At 37.1% G+C, this 24,817-nt stretch overlaps 2 protein-coding genes across 2 annotated transcripts; both read left to right on the top strand.

Annotated features, from left to right (window-relative positions):
* The first annotated feature begins 18,879 nt into the window (after positions 1-18,879).
* Positions 18,880-19,717, top strand: LOC142172739 (uncharacterized). The gene is made up of 3 exons (XM_075236415.1): positions 18,880-18,936; positions 19,091-19,588; positions 19,700-19,717. Exons 1-3 carry the CDS (start codon positions 18,880-18,882, stop codon positions 19,715-19,717), a joined length of 573 nt encoding a protein of 190 aa, XP_075092516.1.
* A 2,579-nt stretch (positions 19,718-22,296) lies between these two features.
* On the top strand, positions 22,297-23,120 carry LOC107791128 (zinc finger protein ZAT12). Its single transcript, XM_016613141.2, has one exon. It carries the CDS (start codon positions 22,452-22,454, stop codon positions 23,001-23,003), a length of 552 nt encoding a protein of 183 aa, XP_016468627.1. The 5' UTR covers positions 22,297-22,451; the 3' UTR covers positions 23,004-23,120.
* Positions 23,121-24,817: the final 1,697 nt, after the last annotated feature.

Here is a 24,817-nt window from a genome sequence, read left to right as displayed (position 1 = left end):
CCTGTATCAACAGTGGTGTAAGAGTTACCTATTTGAGGGGCGGGTTGTTCGCCATTAGTTATTGTGGTATTTGCTTGTGCAACATTTCTATTTTCCCTTTGAATGGGTCTATCGAGTATATTGTTTAGATTGATTGTCAGCCACTCTTCCAGTAATTTTTTCACTGCTGGTGGTGCTTACTCAGCTGTGGATGTTGAGGCTCCCCTTTCGCATGAAGCTGTTACACTTTTGTGAGGGGGAGGTGAGGCACTTTGGCTGGGCGTGGCATTTGGTGTCACGTTCTCGGCGTCTCCTCTACCATCTTCGTTGATGGTATTCAGAATGTTGGTAGTGATGCTTGTTATTGCTTTCAGTCTTGCATCTCCTTTTCCTACCATCGTTAGTTTGTGCAAACGAAGAAAAGATGGTTGTCTTTCTCTTTTTTTTGATCTATAAAGAACTATAGTTTCAACTAAAACCTCCCCACAGACGGCGCCACATTATTTGAGCAAATAAAAGCTGAATCAATTAATGATAAGTTAGAAGGGCGGATCTTAGTTGAACTTAATAAATTCCAGATCTAGTAAAATGGTACCTTTTCGTAATGAATAGGGTTCAGGAGCATTAAGTAGTAGATTTAATTTCCTATGATTGATGATAGTATAAATGTATAATAAATGTATGCATTGACAAAGATTATACTGGAAAAGGAACTTTCACCCGATGATTGTATGATTGGGATGTTCCTTTACTCTGACGGTGATGTGGTGAAACGAAAGATCCAAAATGTATATGAGATCCTGAGATTTATGGATAAAGATTGAACAACATGTGCTTGAATAAATGATTAAGACAACTTTTCGTATATTCCTCTTTCAACCTTTACAATGTGTTCTCTTTTGTTCAGAAAGGTAGATCCCCTTTTTCTTTCCTATCTCTTCCTATTTAGAAGGGACATTCCCCAAAAAATCCTAAAAAGTACAACATAAAGAATATCCAAAGGAATATTCTTTAAGCCTTCTTCTGAATTTAAGTTACCGTTACTATCCTATCTCAGCTGCCCGCTTCTAGCGTCGGCCTTTATGAGGACAACCTTCAATCGTTGTATCGTGGTCAACCCCGTCCTTTGTCTTGTTTATCCGTTACCATGGTTACCAAATTTGGACCTATACATAAACCCCATATCAATACATTGCAATACCGATATAGGACTCTAGTCCCATACCTTACAATGCACCATAACAATTGAATCTTAGCTAAGTTGTGCCTATTAATCCAAACTAAAGGAGATATTATTACGATGGAGCAGAAATCTATAATTAACAATATTAGGAAAAAGAGAACTAAACAATAATATAAAAGAAATTCACCAAGAAAGAGCTAATTAATTCATTGGCTTCTTAGCAAGTGATTACATAAGCTTTTTATTATTTTTTTAGTCCTTCTTTCTCATAAGTTTTTATTTATACACAATGACTGCACCTAATCAACTAATACTACGCCACATTCGAGGAAAAAACCTAATACATTGCAATCGAATATTCTAACTCCAACTGCTAACTGAAACTTGCTTATCATATTTTTAAGGTAACTGCTTGACAACTCGATCACATGCATGCAGCGTCTAACTTTGAGTCCGAAACCAAAATAATGAATTTTTGGACTTAAAATATCTTTATACAGCTAAAAAAAAAGTTACCTTTCTAACTAAAACGTAGTATTATACTACGTTTTAGTTTAACGAAATTGTAGTTGTTAAAGGAAAATGTAGTATAATACTACGTTTACGAAAGCACAGTATTATACTGTGTTTTACTTCATTTTTGGGCCCACCAAGTGTTCTGCGGATAACTGACATAAATAATTCATTTTTTTTGTATAAAACGCAGTATAATACTGCGTTTTACTAAAGCACAGTATTATACTGCATTTTACTTTATTTTTGGGCCCACCAATAAGTGTTATGCGGATAACTGACATAACAATAATTCAAATACATAAAACGTGGTATTATACTGCATTTTACATAAAATAAATTCTGCACCCCAAGCTAGGACTTGCCTTATTTAAAGGCGTTAGGACTTAGAAAATCCATTCAAAACTTTCCTTCAAACTTCCGTTCATACTTCTCTTCTTGTTATCAAGCATTTTTTTATAATGTCTGAAGAGCCAAAAATAAGGGTTTCATTATATTGGGGGGGGGGGGGTGAGGTTGTATGGAGAATAACTCTGTGAGGTATAGTTCACCTCCACAGTGTCATGTTAAATTGCCGCTTACAATAGAGTATGATAAATTGGTATCGTTGTTATGTAAAAAAATGAGTGTGAGGAAACATTCGGTGAACCTTAAAGTAACCGGTAGATTTCCGTATTCTGTGACTCCGCAGGGGTTTGCTTATTATTCTGAGTTTAACATCGAAGATGATGAAACTCTTAGAGATTTTTTGCGAATTTCGGATGATACAGGAAATTTATTGTAATAAAATTGTTGGAAATGTTTCTCAAGGTTGAAGACATTCCCAATAATGAGGGCGTGCATAGTAGGGATAACCCCCAGTCATCGTGTGGTTATTCTGGAGCAGTTTTTGCCGGACAGATTCCTGATGAAAGAGTGTGCCTTGATTTAAACTTATCACCACCGGCAAATGAGCTGCGATAAAATAATTTTTTGATTTTATATAATCCACAAGACGACTGATAAAATTCAATTTTTCTACGCTTTAGCGATGTTTATTTTATGTTTGAATTGGATTTATATTAACACTCATATTTCCATAAGGGGTACCATTCAGATATGAATTTTACAAGTTATGACCACACTCCTAGTTGGAATATGCGTAGTTCTGGCGTGTTGGACCACGGCGGTCCATCCAGGAGTCATCACTAACAAGAAAGTGTCCATCATGGAACGTCAACACAGTACGACTTGTAAGTAAACTGATATAGATATATGTAAAGTATTTATCTAGTTGAGTAGCTTATCATTTTGTTCTTTTTGTGTAGTAAAAATGAGCAACTTCATGTTCGTGACCTCACACAGTTGCTCATAGACGACGTATTGACTCATAATTTGGCAGATGCGCAGAGTCAGGAAGATGATAGTGATTATGACAATAATGCTGATGAGTCTGGAGATGACGCACCCTTCCCTGATGAGGGTGATGATGAGGAGGAAGTGACTGTCGAACCTGAGCTGATGAGGGAGCATGCTCCTCCACCTCCCGTTAGACCAAGAGTGTACGAGTCCCACGTACCATTTCATGAGCGGAATATTCCCTACCTTGATAATTTTCCAAGTATAACGGAAGTAGATGGCCTCACAAGGGATGCTGACAAATTTCGGTCAGCAATGTGGGATGAGTCTAGACCAGCGGTGCTGGAAAAGGGCATGTATTTCCCCAATAAAGCTCGCCTAATTAGGGTTATAAAAATCTATAGCATAAGAGTGTGCCGTAAAATGACGGTAAGGGAGTTAACTACGGAGGTATACAAGGTTGTATACCATAGAGACTTTATGGGTTGTCACTGGATGTTGCGTGCCAGCAAGAAGAAATCAGGGTTGTGGAAAGTGGATAAATATATTAGCACCCACAGATGTGGAATGGACACATTCAATGAGAATCACTTCAACATGGATGTAGACTTAATTTCTCTCGTCTTGATTCTATACTTGGAAGTGTCCGTTAGGTCCAAGATTAAATAGTGTATTACAGTCGTCCACCAGGAGTATGGGTGTACTATAACCAAAAGAAAGGCATATCTCGGGTGCAAACGTACCTTTGAAATTATTTATGGTGACTGGGATAAGTCATTTTCATCTCTGCCCAGGTACATGGCCACAATACAACAATTTAACCCTAGGTCTATTGTTGAATGGAGGCGTGAGCGGAGTCCGGACAGACCCGAATATATTTTCAACTATGTGTTCTGGTCATTTAAACCAGCAATTAATGATTTTGTGCATTGTCATCCTGTAATTTCCATAGATGGTATTCATGTCTATGAAAAGTATGATATTAAGCTTTTGATTGTAGTTGCAGTAGATGCCAACGGACAAATATTTCCACTAGCTTTTGCCATTTGTGCCAATGAAAGCGAAGAGACGTGGACGTTTTTTTTGAACCACTTGAAGTAGCATGTTGTCAAATAGCGTTCAGGTATTTGTCTAATATCTGATCGACATGATGGTATTTTAAGTTCTGTACGGCATTTTCCTGAATGACGGGAACCCTATGCATACTACCGTTACTGTGTGAGGCACCTGAAGGCCAATTTCTAGAAGAAATATCACGACAAGGCCTTGCATGATTTAATGTAGATAACTGCAACTGAGCACCAGCAGTGCAAATTCACGAGGCGCATGGAAGCGATCCGGTAGTTAGATCCACGAGCCTATACTTGGTTGATGGGACATGAGCTTCACATGTTGACATTGCATGCTGATGGTGGCAAACGATGGGAAGCCCTGACTACAAATGTGTCAGAGTCATTCAACGGCTTGTTGAAGTATGCACATGGATTGCCTGCCACTGTCATGGTCCGGATGACATTCAATTAGATTGCGGAGAGGTTTGTTGAAAGGCATAGAGCTGCATCGGTATTGATGGACATGGGTGCTCAATTTATGCCAATAACGATCAGAAGATTTGAGAAGTACAGGAGGTGAACACATTGGCATTCATTTTTACAGTACGATCACGACCGGGGTTTTTGAAGTTCGCACCGCTATCCGCGGACACTTGGGGAATAATCTACAGATGGTGAATGAAGCCAGCAAGTTGTGTTCATGTGGGAAATGGACCATCTACCACATGTCGTGCGCACATGCCTTGAAGTGCTTTCAACAAGTTGGTTTAGGGGCAACCAACTATATTGATTGGCAATACAGTGTTGCTGCATACATAAACACATATAGTAGGCAGTTGCAGCCATTGGGTGCTGAGCATTATTGGCCGCTGGAACATTTTAAAATGGTATGTAACAAGGACTATTTGTGCAAGCTGCAAGTGCAAAAGAGAACGCGTATACAGAACCAAATGGATGTTGGTGACACCGTTTATGCGCGTAAATGTGGCATATGCTCGCAAATAGGACACGACCATCGTAAATGTCCTTCAGCTGGTATGGGTGGCGGTGGTAATCCAGCTCCTGGTGCAAGTTCGTCGAATGTACCCAACTATCAAGGATACACCTAGCCTTTGTTTTCGTAATGTTTTTTTGTAATAAGTGTCTATACTTGTGTATGTTGCAATATCTATCAAATAAAATTATGTTCCACAATCTTGTTACATCTTATTTTTTAACATGACCTTTTGAATTAGGATAATGATATGGTAGTTCAAACATTCAACTTATTGGTGTTAGTAAAGAAGACCAACCTGAAGATTGAAATTTCATAACATAATATTCGAAGAGATAAAAGCACAACAACCATAACTAAAGCAACATTTATGAAAATTTTAAAAAAACCTATAAAATCAAGACATCCTTTATTATCCTTCTTGAAAATTTGCTAATTAAAATGGTCGTTGTCTTAAAAAGAGAATCGAAGAAAATAACTAAAGCAACGTACAAGAAAATAAAGGATAATAATCAATAGGAAAATTTAATATATATAGGGCGGTACAATACTACGTTTTGTGTGTTGTCTTGTCGGTCTGAAAAAAGCTAAACCAACTGCGCAAAAGCTGTTTCATCTTAGAAAAATTTAATATGTATAGCGCGGTACAATACTACATTTTGTGTATTGTCTTGTCGGTCTAAAAAAAGCTGAACCGACTGCGCAAAAGCTATTTCGTCTTAGAAAAATTTAATATGTATAGCGTGTACAATACTATGTTTTGCGTGTTGTCTTGTCGGTCTGAAAAAATCTGAACCGACTGCGCAAAAGCTGTTTCGTTTTAGAAAAATTTAATATGTATAACACGGTATAATACTACGTTTTGTGTGAAATCTTGCCTATAAATAAGGGGCGCATTCTAGTTATTTTCCGCGCTTAACAATAACCAATAGCAAATATTTCCATAAAACCATGGTTTCTCTTTACGCTTTAACAAATGTCTCAACAACCCCTTTATGTCCCAAGGTGCAAGTGCAGCAAAAGATGCATGATGCACGATTGTTGGGAAGACGTCGGACGCTGCTACTGGGTATGAACAAGATTTATAGGCAACCCGACGAACCTGTTTGTAATTTTGAGGTATGGATTGATGAACTCTGTGAGCAGGAATACTGCAAAGACAAGTTGTATTCTCTTCATAGTTTGTGTTTAAAGCAGTGGGAAAGAGAGCGGCAATCCAAACAAGAAGTTGCGAGTTGAAGGCGAAACTCAAGGAGGTGGAAGAAGAAAAATACCTGGAAGACCAACTCAAGTGGTTGGAGCAGAGAATACTAGGCGGTCGTGACTAAACAATGACATGTATGTGCTGAGCATAGTAGTGTATCTTTATGTTTCACTCATCATGTGTTTTCATTAGTTGTACTGAATTTATGTTATGTTAGGTTTGCTATGTTTGTGTTGTACTGTTAAAATAAAATTGTTGTTCAAATTGTGTTAAAATACAATTCTTGTCATTATTTACATAATGTAGTATTTACACAAAATACAAACAAAAAGAAATCAATGAGTCCCACAACCTGTGTGCTTCAATGCAGCCGCTAGCCTGAGGCGCATCCCCTGTCGCCTGGGTACACTATCATGATCATCCTCATCAAGTCACCTCTTTATGTGAGGATGCGCAGCAGCATGATCGCCAATACAGCTGGCAGGATCGCTAGAAGGGGTTGTCAGTCCGTCAGCAACCTACAAAACAATTACTAAGCTTAGAATATGAAAATGTATATTAGTAATGTATATGTTAAGTCAAGAACATATTCTCACCATGGTCTCATCGGACTCCTGAGTATAAGCATCCGTGGTGTCCTCATCATCGCATACAGTGGGCTCCATGATGGGCTAGGACGAAACCTTAATAAGAAAATTAAAAATTAATTTATGGCAAATCATTAAGGAAAAGAAAACAAATTAAAAGTTAACAGTAATACAAACATACTTGTGCCTGTGTTAGATCCGCATCAACCGACGGAGATGATCCAAAACTCAACCTGTGCCCGCCATCCACGTCTCGGGTCGGCCGATCCTCAGGTGTGGTAGATGGCTTGAAAATAACTGCTCTACATCTCCGTCGAATGTACCCGTGATCAACAATGGATCTGATGGGGTTACCTGCGATGCTGGCAGATCCAGCTGAAGGTTGTACAACGACATGCTACTGGAAGGCTCGTCTAGCTGAGGGAAATAACCTATCTCCAAGATCCTCATCAGGTGCCTCAATAGGTAGATCAACAGGTTTCTTAACGCCCCCTTGCTGGGGACCACCTCCTCGCCGTCCTCCATGACCCCGTGGGGCACCCCTGCCTCGTGGGACAGCCCTGCCTCGTGGGGAAGCCCTGGCTTGTGCCCGACCCCTGCTCATGGGATAGGCCTACCCTGATGGTGCTGCTATGGCGCCACATACTCAGCCGCGTGATCTAACCTCTCGTCCTCTCTGGCTCGCTGTAGTGTCCGGAGAGCCAACTCTACCACCCGTCAGCCATACTCAACGATTGTAGGATTATCGATGTTGTTGAATCTCCTATCCCAACCGGTAAACCATATGATGACCAATAGCCTGCACAACATTTAAAATATTAATTACATAATGATATATCACAGTAATAAGTATTGGTTCCAACAAAAACATACCAATGCCTCGTGCCTCCCGGCGTATGGTCTGAACCGACCGCCAGCTTGATGAACGGGGTTCCCGATCATCAGTCGGGTGTGATGGCGGTACCATGACGTATACATCTCAATAGTCGCCGCCTTGATCTGTGAAGGTGGTGGCAGAATCAGGTCCTCTCGCTACTCCCAAATATGGACCTGCGCCTCTAGCCATGCTACAAATGCGTCGTCCACCCTCGAACGATCATCCCTCTAATAATATGTAGCTACCTATGCAGGCTCCCTCGGTATAGTCTATGGACGGTCAAACTGGCGAAGTACCCTCTCTGTGGCATGATGCTCCACAACATTGAGGTACATCAGCGGGACGAAAGTGCTCCAAAGCTGTCGGTCGACCGAGCAATAATCAGGCAAGCTAGCTATCAACTCGTTGTTGTATGACGTCCAAATGAACTATCAAATAATAACATAAAAGTGAGTATGCGCAACACAAGTGACTTTATAACTAGTAAGTTTAGGTACATATTTACCTGTGTGGCCTCCAACATATCCAACACATCCCTGACAAGGGGGAGATTATGATGAGCATCAATGCCTCGGTAGTTCCCACGCCGGAGAACCCACCTCCTAGCTAGAGGGAGAAATGGAGGTGCTACATCCGGAGGTAATGGTGGTAGAGGTGGCTGCAACGGCAGGAACCGCTCCCAGGCCCAAACCTAACATACAAGGTCGACGTAAAATTTAAGAGTCATTTTGACTATATAGAATTGGAAGTAATGAACAGAGTATTCGAATATGTTGTCACCTGTAGAAGCGGCAGAAAACCACATATGTCGCTCTGGGTGCCCATACTAGCCCGACACATACTCCTATACAGGTAAGCAAGAACAGCAGCACCCCAGCTGTACTGGGGTAACTCATCTAGCTGCTGAAGATGAGGTAGATATTTCATACTCACTAGATTTTTCGAAGTGTTAGGGAACAAGACACCCCCAAAAAGAAGGAGCAACACCAACCTCGTATACCGGTGAATATGGAGATCATCTGTCTCGCCGGTGATATCGGGGTGCAATACCTCCAAATGTTGTCTGATAGCTGTCACAGCAATGCGACTGCCCCCTCTAGCTGCATCCTCACCCTGTGGCCTGAAACCAGTGAACTGCTGCAGCAAGTCCAAATACTAGGCATGCGTCATAGATCTCATATACTGAGGCAATGCAACGGCCAGTCCATCAGCAGGCAGCCCATATAAAACCTGAACATCCTGAAGCGTGATGGTGGCCTTGCCAATGGGCAAGTGAAAGTGTGTGTCTGCGGTCGTCACCGCTCTATCAACGCCGTGATCAGAGACCACTCGAGTTGCAGCCGCCCAATCTCAAAAATCCTATAGAAGCCCATTTTACGGAGGCGCTGGACTACGCGGGAATGGAAAGCTCTATCCCTCAAAAAGTCCCACACGTCGTCCGGTCTCCTGGCGCAGAGAGTCTGATCCACTAGTTGTCCCTCCCATAGGTAGGTGGACCTATGATCGCCCTGTAACACTAATATCTGATCCGAGGTTGGTCCAGGATGCACAGGCGGCACGTCCATGCCGTCTACTGTAAATTAAACAAAATTAGTTGTGTGTTTGTGTTATAATAATTAATATTTAATTATTTAACTAGACACATTATATATCTATGGGTTCCGGGCTCGGTATTTGACGCCCAATAGCACCAAGCTATCCTGAATTCTTATGTTTGTCAATTTCAATATTTTTACAATTTTGTTTGTGTTATAATAATTAATATTTAATTATTTAACTGGACACAATATATATCTATGGGTTCCAGGCTCGATATTTGAGGCCCAGTAGCACCAAGCTATCCTGAATTCTTATATGTATCAATTTCAACATTTTTACAATTTTATTAGTTTTATACTAATTAATATTTAATTATTTAACTAGATAGAGTTTATATCTATGGGTTCCAGGCTCGATATTTAAGGCCTTGTAGCACCAAGCTATTCTGAAATCTTATGTGTGTCAATTTCAATATTTTTAAAATTTTGTTATGTTATAATAATTAGTATTTAATTATTTAACTAGACAGAGTATATATCTATGAGTTCCAGGCTCGATATTTGAGGCCCAGTAGCACCAAGCTATCCCGAATTCTTATGTGTGTCAATTTCAATATTTTTAGAATTTTGTTAGTTTTATAAATTAAATATTTAATTATTTAATTGGACATAGTAAATATATATGGGGTCCATGCTCGATATTTGAGGCCCAGTAGCACCAAGCTATCCTAAATTTTTATGTTTGTCAATTTTAATAATTTTACAATTTTGTTAGTTTTATAAATTAAATAATTAATTTTTAATTGGATAGGGTATATATCTATGAGTTCTGCTCGATATTTAATTTGACAACATATATTAATTTGTTAGTTCTGTGTGTTTGTTTTATAAATTAAATAATTAATTTTTGTAAAATGTAATTGGATAGAGTTTGTAGTAGTAGATATTTAAACTACAGAGACTCTACACTAAAAGGCTCTATATTTTACTACGTTAAAAGGCTCTATATTTTACTACGCTATAAGGCTTTATATTTTACTACGCTAAAATGGCACTATTCTTTAAGCAAATAAATAATCTAAACTAAATAAAAACAACAAACATATGAACATAACATTCACGAAATTATATATAAAACAATAAAAGAAATTTATGAACATTTTTATTAACAATAAAAATTATTTCTCAACTTTTAACTATTTCTTTTAAACACTAATAATTTAATCTGGATAAAAATAACATACAAATTTAATCGCAAACAAAACACAAAACAACGTGGAAACACATTCAAAGAAACAAATATGAATTATTATACGAGTTTCGACATAAACTAAATCGGAATACCTCGATTTATGTTTTTAGAAATGTTTGAAATTTAAAATTTTGAACCCGAAACAAGGAAACCACAACAATCGAAGGCTTGGGTTGTATGCGGAACCTACAATCTTCACTTTTTGTGTGACGGGTGGGGTCCACTAAATTTTTTTTTTAAAATTAGGGGAGGGGGGACCGCTGGAAAGGTTTTTTTTTTTTTAATGAAACCTTCTGATTTTGTCGCGGGGAAGAAGGAGAGTTTATAATTTAATAGGAAAATGCTGTATAATACTGCGCTTTACTAAAATGCAGTATTATACTGCATTTTCCTTTAACGGCTACAATTCCGTTAAACTAAAACGCAATATAATACTGCGTTTTAGTTAGAAAGGTAACTTTTTTTTAGCCGTATAAAGGTATTTTGAGTCCAAAAATTCATTATTTTGGTTTCGGACTCGTCTAACTTCCATTTTAACTTCTATCTATTTTTTTATTTTTATTTTTAGGTTCGAAAAAACAATACCTCTTCACCTTTTGAATTGGATAATAAAATCCCCTCTCTACCTTAAAGTAATAGGCCGAATGAGATAATAATAATAATAATTGGTGGAATCTTAAAAGGTCGAAAACGACCCTCAATTAGTACTGATTATGACATATATTTTTGAATAACTAAGCATAATTAAGTGTAGTATATATTGTACATAATAAAAAGCCATAGCTTTCTTTTTTCTCCTTTAGTTTTTTCTTTTGATTTTCGAAAAATTTGATATAAAACCAATAAATTGATGAAAATAATGAAGCGATAATCTACTTGTAAAACCAAGCACTATCCCGATTCTGAAAAATGCAGAAGTAAATACCATGCATAGATTTATTTGTTTGTACATTTTCAAGCATTGTCAGTTATACCATCGAGTATTTTTAAAAAAAATATATTTTGATTGAATCATCCCCTAAATAATGGATTTAGGTCATATATAATAGGTTCCAATCTATATATGTTATGTAGAGAGTCACATGTAACTCATATTAATCATCTTGGAAGCAATTTGATTGCATGCATAAATATTTTTAACATTGTTAGTGTGTATATATGGAGCTTAGATTATATATATAACTCCCTCTATCCTAATATATATAACATACTTTCCTTTTTAATATGTCCCAAAAAGTATGATATCCTTTTATATAAAAACTAATTTAACTTTACACTTCTAATTTATCATTAATAAAATTATTTATAGCTACACAAATATCTATGATTATTGTAGACCACAAATTTTAAAAATATTTGTGTATTGTTGAGAAAGGGGTAACATAAATGTTAAAGTGTAAGGGCATTTTAGTCTTTTCAGTCTTCCTAATTACCGGTAGTTAGATGTCCATTAGTTAGTTAAGAGGTCAATTAGTTGAGTCAGATTATCAGTTAATTACTTAACTATATATATTGTAATTACACGGTTGCTTTATTCAATATGAAAAATATATGATTTCATTATCTCCTCCACTCATTCTCTCTCTAACTTCTCTCTAGTCTTCTTCTAGACATTTTCATCTTCTTCCTCTGAATTCTAGAGTTCATAATCTAGAAATTGCCTATTAACTTCATAGTATCAGAGCAGTAGAGCGTGAAATTCTAGCTTGTGTTATCGATCTTTCTCATTTACAGGAAAAACAATCCGAAAATCTTGTGAATTCTTGTCAATGGAAAACGAACAAGGTTTAGGTCGTGGATCTGGATCTCAACAACATGCAAGGGATCAATTGAACTCTGGAGTTGAAAATTCAACTATTGGAACTGAAAATTAACCAATTGGAATCGACTATAATGATCCTCTGTTCATGTTTCCAGCCGATGTGAGCGATATTCAAATCATCCCATTTCAACTCACAGGTATTGAAAACTACTCAATCTGGGATCTATCTTTGTGTGTTGCTTTACTAGGAAGAAATAGGTTAGGACTAATTGATGGCTCATGTAAGAAAGAAACATTTCCAAAAATTCTATGGAATCACTAGGAGAGAGTAAATGCAATTGTACTCTCGTGGATTATGAACTCTGTGTCTAAAAATCTTCTATGATGGATTATGTATGCATCTTGTGCCCAAGTAGTTTGGGAAGATTTATCTGAGAGGTTTAACAAGGTAGATGATTCAAGGTCTTTTAATATGCATAAAGAAATTGCAATATTGTCTCAAGGTACTGCATCTATTTCAGTATACTTCTCGAAACTTATGGATATGTGGGAAGAGTTTGAAGACTTGGTGCCTGCACCAGGTTGTGATTGCCCTAAATCTAAGTAGTTTGTGGTATATCTTCAAAAACTTAAGTTGTATCTGTTTTTAATGGGACTTAATGACTCATATGTCCAGGCTAGAAGTCAGATTCTAATTAGGAGTCCAGTACCTACGGTTAATCAAGCTTATGCTATGATAATTAGTGATGAAGGTCAGAAGTCAATAACAAATGCCACATGAATTTTAGGTGCCAATCCTGCAATGATGTCAGGAAGTTTTGATGCAGTGATGTACTCAAGATCCACAGGAAATCAAAGATTCAAGAAAAACTACAATATTCAGTGTGACTTTTGTAAACTCAAAGGATATAGCAAAGAAAATTGCTACATGATTGTGGGCTATCCACCTAATTATAGACCAAAAAAAAGGGGGGGGAAGGAACCAATGTTGCCTACAATGTCATGACTGACAATATGGTGCAACAGACATATAATGGTTGTAATGATGTAAAGAGTTCTTTACAAAGTGTTAATATGAATATAAATCAAGGATATAAGGATAAAAGGACTATGAATGGACTCAATTTCAACCAATTGAATCAGATGACAGGATGCACAATCTCAAGAGAGTAATATGATTGAATACTTCAACTACTTAACAAGTCTGGAACCAGTCAGTCTTCAAGCACAATTACAACTCCTGCAGCCAACACAACATGTATTATTTATGCCCTGATGGTTTCCAATAGTCTCCAAGAGTGGATAATAGATATAGGAGCCACAAACCATATGGTGGCTAATTTGAATATGTTAAATGAGTCTATTGTAATTCAGTCTGAAAAAACCAAAGAAAATATTCATGCCAAATGGAGATATTTCCTATGTGACACACACTGGTGCTAGCGCCATATCATAAGGAAACACAATTACTAATGTGTTTTATGTTCTATCATTTAAATTCAATTTATTATCAGTATCTAAACTGACAAAAACAGCCTTATTCCCTGATTTCTATGTATTTCTGGAACTCTTCAGTGGGAAGGTGAGGGCGATTGGTAGGGAGGATGATGGACTCTATATACTAGAAAGACAAGTGGTTGGAACATCTTTAGCAGTAACAGCTGGAATAAAGGAAAGTGACCAGAGTAATTCAACTACAACAAAGGAAAGGGATCTTTGGCACAAGAGGTTTGGTCATGCTTCATCCACATTTCTCAAAAAGTTACTTCATAGTAAAACTGATCTTATAGTCGATACAGTAAAGCAATGTGTAGTTTGTCCTTGTGCTAAACAGTCAAGATTACCATTTCCTATCAGTAGCATTAAATCTGTAAGCAAGTTTGATCTAGTACATATGGATCTATAGGGACCATACAGGACTCCTACATATAATAGTAATAAATACTTCATAACTATAGTGGATGATTTTTCAAGAATGACTTGGGTGTTTTTGCTTAAACAAAAGTCAAAAGTGTGTGTTTTGTTACAACAGTTTGTGGTCCTAATTAAAATTCAATTTGACAAAATTGTTAGAATTGTTAGAACTGATAATGGTATTGAGTTTATAAACTCAGTATGCAATGAAATGTTTAAGAAGTTTGAGATTGTTCATCAAACTTCATGTGCTTACACTCCTCAACAAAGTGGAGTTGTTGAAAAGAAGCACATACACATTTTAGAGGTCACCAAGACAATTAGATGCCAAGCTGAAATACCTATAAGATTTTGGGATCATTGTGTAACTGCTGTTGTTTACCTCATAAACAGACTTCCAAGTGTTGTCATCAACAATAAGACTCCCTATGAAAAACTATATCAGAAGTCACCTTCATATACTCACTTAAGGGTGTTAGGGTGTCTATGTTATGCAAAGATAGTTTATCAACATGACAAACTATCCTAAAGAATCAAAACTGCAGTTCACATGGGATATGCAGAGACTCAAAAGGATATCTATTGTATGACTTACATGATAGGGTATTCTTTGTTAATAGAGATGTAGTCTTCAGAGAAGATGTCTCCCCTTTCAAAAGGAAAGAATATTGTTCAGCTCCTATATTCTCAACTTCAAATTCTCAGTTGCAAGATCTTTAATTTTCAATACCTGATTATATACAGGTACATAATCAGACAGTAGTTCAAACTCCAAATATGAAATAGAACTTGGTCATATTCATGAACCTATACAAGATAATTCTAGTGAGAATCAAGTCATGGATAGTTTATATCAAGAACCTCAAAATAGAGACTCTGAGAGACTTGAAATATCAACTACATGATTTATGCATAACATAAATCCAGTAGTTCAGACTGGACATAGAAGAAATGATATGGGAAAAAGACCACCTATATGGTTAAGTGACTTTATGTCACTCAATGTTCATCAAGAAGTTCCATATCCTATATCAAACTACATCAGTTATGAAGGCCTGTCTTCATCATACAGAACTTTTATTGATACCTCCTCAAGTGTTAGTGAGCCTACAACTTATGCAGAAGCAATAAAAGATCCAAGATGGATATAAGCAATGAAAACAAAAATTGATGCATTACAGAATAATCATACATGGGACATAGTTTCCTTACCTGAAGGAAAAACATCAATAGGGTGTTAGTGGATTTATAAAGTGAAGTATAAGGCTTCAGGTGAAATTGAAAGGTTTAAAGCTAGATTAGTAGCAAAGGGATACAGTCAAAAGAGGGAATTGATTATCAAGAAATCGTTTCTCCAATAATTAAAATGAAGACTGTTAGAATAGTTCTTGCAATTGCAGCAAAAGAAAAATGGCATATACACCAGATGGATGTGTATAATACATTTCTTCAAGGAGATTTATATGATGAAATCTACATAGAGCTTCCATAAGGATTTAAGAGCCAGGGAGAGAAAGTATGCAGGCCCATCAAATCTTTGTATGGTTTAAAACAAGCTCCAAGACAATAGAATGCAAAGTTAACTGAAGCTCTAATAAAATTTGGCTTTAAACAAAGTCAGTTTGATCACTCTTTATTTATTAAGAAGACTTCTAAGGGTACTACTATGGTTTTGGTATATGTTGATGATATGCTGATAACAGGTGATAATTTAAAATTGATTGAAGAAACAAAAAACAGCTTGCATCAAGTGTTTAAAAGGAAGGACCTGGGTGAGCTAAAGTATTTCTTAGATATTGAGTTTGCAAGATCTAAACAAGGGATACTAATGCATCAAAGGAAATATACTCTAGAGCTTATATCAAAACTTGGATTGAGTGCTGCTAGACCCATTGCTACTCTACTAGACAATAATGCTAAACTGACAACCAGAAAATATGATAATCACTGTAAAAATCAGTTAACAGATGATCCTCCTGCTGAAATTAACTCATATCAGAGATTGATAGGTAGACTGCTTTATTTAACAATGACCAGGCCTGGTATTTCCTTCAGTGTTCAAACACTTAGTCAGTTCTTACAATAGTCTAAAAAATCACATATGGAAGCAACAATGAGGATTGTCAAATATATCAAGAACCAACCTGGAATAGGGATTCTATTATCTAGTTCAAACAACAACAACAATACTGCCTATTGTGATGCAGACTGGGCAACATGTCCAATTACTAAAAAATCAGTAACAGGGCACTTAATCAAGATAGGAGACTCATTAGTAGCCTGGAAATCAAAGAAACAAATAATAGTATCTAGGAGTTCTGTAGAGCCTGAATACATAAGCATTGCAGCCACAGTAGCTGAACTCATTTGGCTACAAGGTCTCATGAAAGAAATTGGCATTGAAGTAACCTTGCCTATTGAGGTATACAGTGATAGTAAAGCTGCTATTCATCAGATTGCAACTAATCCTGTATACCATGAGAGAACCAAGCATATCGGAATAGATTGTCACTTTATAAGAGAAAGAATAATACAAGGGTTGATAGTAACAAAGTACATTCCTAGCAAAGATCAGCCTGCAGACATTCTTACTAGAGGTCTCTCCAGAGTTCAACATGAACACCTAATGTCCAAGCTAGGAGTTCTAAATATTTTCTCACCTCCTAGCTTGAGGGGGAGTGTTGATAAAGGGGTAACATAAGTGTTAAAGTGTAAGAGCATTTTAGTCTTTTTAGTCTTCTTAATTACCGGTAGTTAGATGTCCATTAATTAGTTAAGAGGTCAATTAGTTGAGTCAGATTAGCAGTTAATTACCTAACTATATATATTGTAATTACACGGTTACTTCATTCAATATGACAGAAGCAGAAGCATAATCTCAGAGGAACATGCAGGTTTTGTAAAGGGCAGAAGCATAGTTGAGAATGTGCTGCTAACTCAAGAAATCATTAAGGGTATCAGGTTGAGAACAAAAGCAGGTCCAAACGTTGTGATTAAGATTGATATGACAAAAGCTTACGATAGGCTTTCATGGCTATTCCTGACCAAAATACTATGGAAAATGGGATTTCTTGAAGCTTTTATTGGCTTGATCTTTGATTTGATTGGGAACAATTGGTACTCTATTCTTATAAATGGTCAGCCTAATGGATTCTTTAAATCATCGAGGGGAGTTAAATAGGGTGACCCTTTGTCACCAACTCTATTCATTCTAGCAGCAAAAGCACTTTCTCGGGGATTAAATTCACTACACACTAACCTGTATTTCTGTGGATTTGGAATGCCAAAATGGAGCCCAAAAATAAATCATCTATCATACGCTGATGATATGATCATTTTCTGCTCATCTGATGAAACTTCATTGAGACTTGTCATGGAGGTTTTGCAAGCTTATGAATCATCATCTGGTCAACTGGTGAACAAAGCCAAATCAGCCATATACCTGCATCATTTAACGGATAATGAGGTGATTAACAAGGTGGAAAGGATTACAGGCATAAGAAGACAAGGTTTCCCTATGACCTATCTCAGATGTCCTATTTTTTATGCAAGAAGAAGGGGAGACTATTACCAGGGATTAATCACCAGGGTTATGGACAAATTGCAGTCATGGAAAGGCAAACTCCTATCTGTAGGAGGCAGAGCGGTTTTGATCGCAAATGTCCTGCAGAGTATCCCAATTCATATGTTGTCAGCAGTTAATCCACCAAGTTATGTGATCAACAAATTACATAGCGTTTTTGCCAAGTTTTTCTGGAGCAGCAATGTGGGAGGCAGCACTAGACATTGGGCGTCTTGGACTAACCTTTGTATGCCTTATAAGGAGGGAGGCATAGGTTTTAGGTCCCTACATGATGTATCCAAGGCACTATTCTGCAAATTATAGTGGAATTTCAGGACAAAGCCCAGTTTGTGGAGTGCATTTATTAGTCAAAAGTACTGCAAGAAACTAAATGCAGTAATTGTACCTTGGAAGGGTGGATCCCACGCGTGGAGAAAAATGCTAAAATGTAGGGACTTGATTGAGCATCAAATCTACTGGAAACTGAGAATGGGATCAGCTCTATTCTGGTTCGACAATTGGACTGAGATAGGAGCCTTATATTTTCAAGTACCTGCAGAGTTTGGTATCGATGAGGATATTCATAATGTCAATGATATGGTTGAAAATGGTATGTGGAATGTGGATAAAATGTTTGAGAGCCTACCTGAAGATTTGGCACACCACATTGTGCAGAATATTAGACCACCAACTGAAAGTTCACAGTTAGATACTCCTTTCTGGATGCTTGAAACAAGGGGACATTTTACAGTAAAGTCTGCATGGGATTACGTGCGAAGAAGAGCCAACCCAAGATTAGCTTACAAGATGATATGGGTAAAAGGTTTACCTTTCAAGATATCTTTCTTCCTGTGGAAGGTGTGGAAAGCCAAACTGCCACTTGATGATTTCTTGCGTAAACTAGGATACTCAATGCCATCTAAATGTTGGTGTTGTACTGATCCTAAGGAGGAGTCATTACTACATCTGTTCTTCACATTCAATGCAGCTAGAAGTGTTTAGACTTACTTCCTGAGGAGAGCAGGAATTGCATTAGATGGGTTGTCATTACATCAAGCAATTACAAAGTGTTGGACAACACCAGTTGTACCTATATTGAAGTCAGTATCACAAGCTTTACCTGCATGCATTGTATGAGAACTTTGGAAGAGAAGAAACAGTTTGAAATATGGAGAAGCAGTGTCAGTGAGCAGAGTTATTTACCAGGTGTCGTTTATTGTGCAAGCACTTGTCCAACTGAAAAAGCCTGGACTACGTGTGCCTCAGAAGTGGCTGGACTTACTGACAATGATGGAGAAATACACACCTCGACTGAAATATGATAAAGTTTTATAGGAATTTCCTTCAAGAGGATGGATCAAAGTGAATACGGATGGAGCATGTAGAGGGAACCCAGGGAGGAGTTCAATTGGTTTCTGCATAAGAGATGAGGTAGGTGATTTGATATATGCAGAAGGAAGGGAGATTTCTAAAGGAACTAACAACGAATCAGAAGCGGTAGCTATTGTGGAGGCATTGAAGATGTGCAAAAATCTTAATTATTTCCAGATATGGCTGCAGACAGATTCTATGCTATTAAAGAACATTATAGAAGAATCATGGAAGCCTCCTTGGTATATTACTGAACATGTAGAGGAGATTTTAAGATTGAAGGAACAAAGTATCATCAAGGTCACACACATATTCAGAGAAGGGAATACATTAGCAGACCACCTTGCCAATTATGCTCTAGATGAAGGAAATACTGAATGTCATGGTTTCTGGGATATGGACTCAAAAGGAAGGAGGATTATTAACGAAGATAAGATGCAATGTCCTTACATAAGAGTGAAGGTTGCAAGGAATTAGGAGGAAAAGAGGATTCTTTTTGTTATCGGACTCGAATCATTCTTGAGGAGAGTTTGGATAGCAATTTTTTCGCTAACGTTTTTCACTTTTTTGCAGGTATTTCATCGAAGCTAAATCCTAATCTTATAGTTGAATCTTAAGTGGTGGTATTAATGCATTGCATTCAATCCATTGGGAGGACATTAAAGGTGGGCTTTGGCACTTTTACAATGTTCATTTCATGGTTGTCATCCACATCAAAGGGAAGTATTGAAATAACATGGGAAAACAAGATGGGCACGTGAAGTTCTGGACAGTAACAGATGCCAAATCGTTTGAATTTTGCACCAACACGCTAGAGAATTTGTAGGAAATCATGTTCTTTAATTGTTTATTGCTGGAACATGAATGGCACTCGACAGGATCTGGTCAAGGGAATGGAAAAAGAATTAAGCATGCGTTTTGGAAACAAAATACAAATCAGCTTTACGACAAAAGCTGTAAACTCACATTATGGACGCTGCAAACATCCAGCTAATTTTAATAAATCGAACTAAGCATTGTGGGCTGTAGTGATTTCGAGAAACCCTTTCATGTGCGCACATGGTTAATGTGGAAAGCGTGGAAGACAAAACATGGTGTCGAACAAAAGTATTACATGGGAAAATGTAATACACATGGAAATCTGTGGTGGTACTTTGGGATACAATTCGTATGCTTCAGCTATAAGTGGAGGCCACGTGATTTTGGATTCTACAATAAAAGCCTGTCTCTATGGATTATATAACTGGTCTGGGCAGCGCAATCGAGAATGCAAGGAATCAAAAGGACTGTAGGGACGGAAGAATCAGCGCACGCGTGCAGTTACCTGTTCAAAGAATCTTGATGCACGCATGGATGGTGGCAGCTGTCACAACCAAAGCAGTTGGGGCATGCTATTTTGAGAGTATATTTTAAATTCCAACAGGGAGGCACGCCTGGTTTCACATGGAAATGCACGCTGGAAATGTAATGCATGCTGGACATGAATGCTTTGACATTTGAGCATGCACTACATTTGCACAATTCGAGAAATGCTGGATTACAGCATGTGCGAGCACAAGGATGCTCCAGCTCTGTGTTCGACAAAGGTAGTAATTAAATAATGGCTAGTGATTAAACAATGGTCAGTGCTCTCATCTTCGGCGCAACAACAGCAAAGGGATCGAACGAAAAGAGTATACGCGTGGGAATACACTGCTCTCATTAAGCAATAGCGACAGAAGAGTCAGCGTACGCGTGCAGTTTCCTAGGAGGCACCACTAGGTCGACATTACATGTTGAATGCAGATAAAGCGTGGCTAATGAATTTCAACAATCTTAAGCTGGAAGAATAGATCGGATGCATGAATAATACAGCAGCACAAACAGAGGAATGGACTGGACATTGCGATCGATAAGCCACATAGAAAAGAGTTATGTATGCAAACAGCAAGACATAAATTGCAACTGGATAGAAGCAAATGCGAAGGAGAAAGACGTATACTAATGCATGAATTGTATGGGCTGCCTTTTAGTTATACAAATTTTATTAGACTTTGTGTGATATCAACTTTGAGTACATTACTCAACTTTGATAATAGGTCTTATGAAGTTTACAAAATTTATTTCGTGCTCTTTTTAAGATTTCATGACACTTTGTTTCTCCTTTTATATATTAATAAAAACTAACCCTAGGCTATGCCTAGTGGATTGCTTAAAAAAAATGAAAATATATGATTTTATTATCTTCTCCACTCATTCTCTCTCGAACTTCTCTCTAGTCTTCTTCTAGACATTCTTCATCTTCTTCCTCTGAATTCTAGAGTTCATAATCTAGAAATTGCCTATTAACTTCGTGTGTTTATTAAATTTCTTATCCAATTAAACTACGCCTTTTGAACTAAAACAGGAGGAGTAACAAACTTTAAGTATTGAAGTAATATATTTAATCTTAATTATAAAAAATAAGAATAATCATCCTGCCTTTGGCAGTTCCATATATAAAAAGTCCTGAAATAGCAAAGCATGTTGGTCACTGCGTACATCACCAAGACACCAACCAAGAAAGTACTATTACAACTCAGTCCGCTTTTACTTATCTACAATAGATTTTGTACTTTTAAAAAAAATAATAAATGAAATATATCTTTCTATTATAATACCTATAACAATAATAGTATTTAAAAAAAATTAAATATAACGTAAAAAATGAGTAATTAAGAATAAGGATAAAACAAAAAAAAATTCAGTTGACAAATAAAAGTAAAAATATATTTTTAGTTTAGTGGTGAACCGAAGGGTAATTAATTATGAGATGGAAAACGCCGTATTTTCTCTTTTAACCCTTAAAAAACAACGTTGTCCTTTTCGAGCAAGTGTCAACTTGGTGAAAGCTGGTGGAAGTGTTGTAGAAACCTCCACGAATCCAACATATACGCTCTCATAAGATGACCTGAAATATTCTATTGACACGTGTCAGCAATACCCAACTGTTGACTTGAAATGATCACCACATTTTCCACTTGTAAACTAACTGTATTTCTTTGACTAACTCTTTTTCTTTTGACTAATTACTTAACCATCAAGAAAAGTCAAACAACATTGTTAAATTGTCCTATTTACTTAGTACTACAAATTAAACTACTTTATCACGTTTTCAGAAACATGCAAACTTGTGCTCAAACCTATATATAGGTGAAGCAAAACAACCCAAGTGTATCATATCTCTTACTTCTAAAGTCTATTCAAGTTTTCACATTTCTCTCAAAGTCTCAAAACTTGGTATACCAAAAAAAACAAAAACACAAAATATCTTCGTGTATTCATTCTTTTCTCCATCAGTATTATTATGAATGCCATGAAAAGAAGTAGAGAAGCGGATTTGCAAGTGGAAGCAGAAGCCATGGCTAACTGCGCCTTAATGCTATTGTCTCGTTTAAACAACAACAACAACACCACGACTTCAATAGATCGAGATTATCACAATGGTTTCGAATGCAAGACTTGCAATAAACGCTTTCCATCTTTCCAAGCTCTTGGGGGCCACCGTGCAAGTCATAAACGGCCAAGATTACTTACTGGCGCCGGAGATTTTCTTGTGCAATCCAAAAAGAATAAAATGCATGAATGTTCTATCTGTGGTATGGAGTTCTCTTTGGGTCAAGCCTTAGGTGGACATATGAGGCGTCATCGTGATGAAATTAATAAAACGTCCACGGCAGCCGGAAAGACAATTGTTTCGGTCGTCGAAAAGAAGATAATACCGGTGTTGAAGAAGTCAAATAGCAGCAAGAGAGTTTTCTGTGGCTTGGACTTGAACTTAACCCCTGATGTAGATGTTGATTTGAAGCTATGGCCGACGGCACCCGTTTCATCTCCAATTTTGCGATGTTTTTTTTAAGTCCCCTCCATTGTTGTTCTAGTACGTAGGATTAGGAGAAGCTAAGATGTAGTTGATTTTTTAATTCTTTTCGAGTTGTATATTTCCTTCATTCCATTAATTGATTCTTTCACATAACATGACATGGTATCAAAACATAAATTTATTTATCATTTATCTATTTATTTATGTCCTTAATGTTCCCTCGCGTATCAATCTGATTCTTTTTCCATAAAGCAAGTACGTGGTACTATTTGTTTATACGATATACTATATAGCAAGAACTCAGAACCTCTACCTATTTTGTATCATATTAAAGTGTGTGCGTTTTGGATGAGGTGGTCACGCAGGCTTCCATTTATAGCTTCAACGTTTGATCTAGAAAAGATTTTTATTACAACAGTAAGGATATATAACTAGTAGAAAGAAATTTCACCAAAAAATGAATTAATTAGTTATTCATAGCTTAAATCATGGGGAGGTTTAAGCTATGAATATCCTCTCACTTGGGGAAAATCTGAATTCTCAAATGATCGACTATAAATAGGATGGGTTAGCATCCCAAATCGTCCTTCTGTCTTTACCTCTTCCTTTCCTTATCCAGCTATGCAGTTGTAAGAATTGAGGACCTTGCACAATTTGTTGGCTCCTTCTACACCAAGCGATTTTGCTACTTCTACACCTACGGTTGCAAAGCAAATTTGGTAAATGGTCTAAGGATGCATCACGCTTCTGGTTCTCCTGTATCTCAACTGTATTTTTATCATAACTTGACGCTCGACAGTATAGTCTTCTCTCGGAGCGAAGGCAGAAGTGGTGAACTATTTATGGGAAGACATGGTGCCAAGTGATAATTTGTAAAAGTCCAAGGGAGAACAAATTGTACATGTGCAAAACGTGTAAGCTGGGGTTACATGTAGCTGAGGTTCAAATCATTTGTATAGATTCTATAAAGAATTCGACTTTATAGTTTATACAGCTTCTGATTCTGAAATGTCTGTCTCCAAATTACTTTTAAAAAAGTGTCAAGTATTATGATATGATATGACTTTAATGTTATTATTTATTTAGCTCTTTTTGTATTATCACTTCAATAACAAACTCTTACTTTTCGTCTAACTTGACCTAATATCTTAGCACACTACAAAAGGTTCAACTAATCAAAGAGAAATTCAGTTTCCTTTTGCTACAAAAGCGCTTCAGGTCAATGGCGTGCTAAGGACCTCGCGACGCGAGGCTGGTCGCCAGCTTCACCTCGCCAAGAGCCAGGCATCGCCTGGTGCTTGGTTCTTGGCCTTCTCCGATTTTTGCCTTTTTGTGTTTTTTAATATATTTTTGGCTCCTTGTGTGCAACCTTTACTCATTTTCATCTTCCAATGATCCTACATATAAAAATAACTCAATTAAGCTCAAGAGTGTACATATTAGCATTAAAATACCAAAATGTAAGGTACTAAAATAGACATTTATAGCCAAATATCACTACGCCACACTTAAACGTTCCTCGAGTCAACCAACAATTTACACTAGCCTTCAGCCTTTATATTTACCACAATTGAAGCACACTATATCAATGACTATGGTTGATAGCAACAATTAAGCTCTAGCATATGCATTCAAAATGCTTATGCCAAACTTCAAATATATTCAAACAAAGACAACATGCTCAATACACTCCTAGCCTAAAAAACTATCTCAATGTCATAACGCAATCATGGCTTGAACACCCAACATCGTAGAGAAGTCTGATAACGTTACATATCCCTCGTGGAACCATGTGCTCTCACAACAAAATCAAATAGAACAAGTAGAATCCGCACATTCGAATGTCATGA

This window comes from Nicotiana tabacum, chromosome 18 (assembly GCF_000715075.1).
Source record: "Nicotiana tabacum cultivar K326 chromosome 18, ASM71507v2, whole genome shotgun sequence".
Taxonomy (NCBI): Eukaryota; Viridiplantae; Streptophyta; class Magnoliopsida; order Solanales; family Solanaceae; genus Nicotiana; species Nicotiana tabacum.
This window is presented reverse-complemented; position numbering and strand designations above follow the sequence as displayed.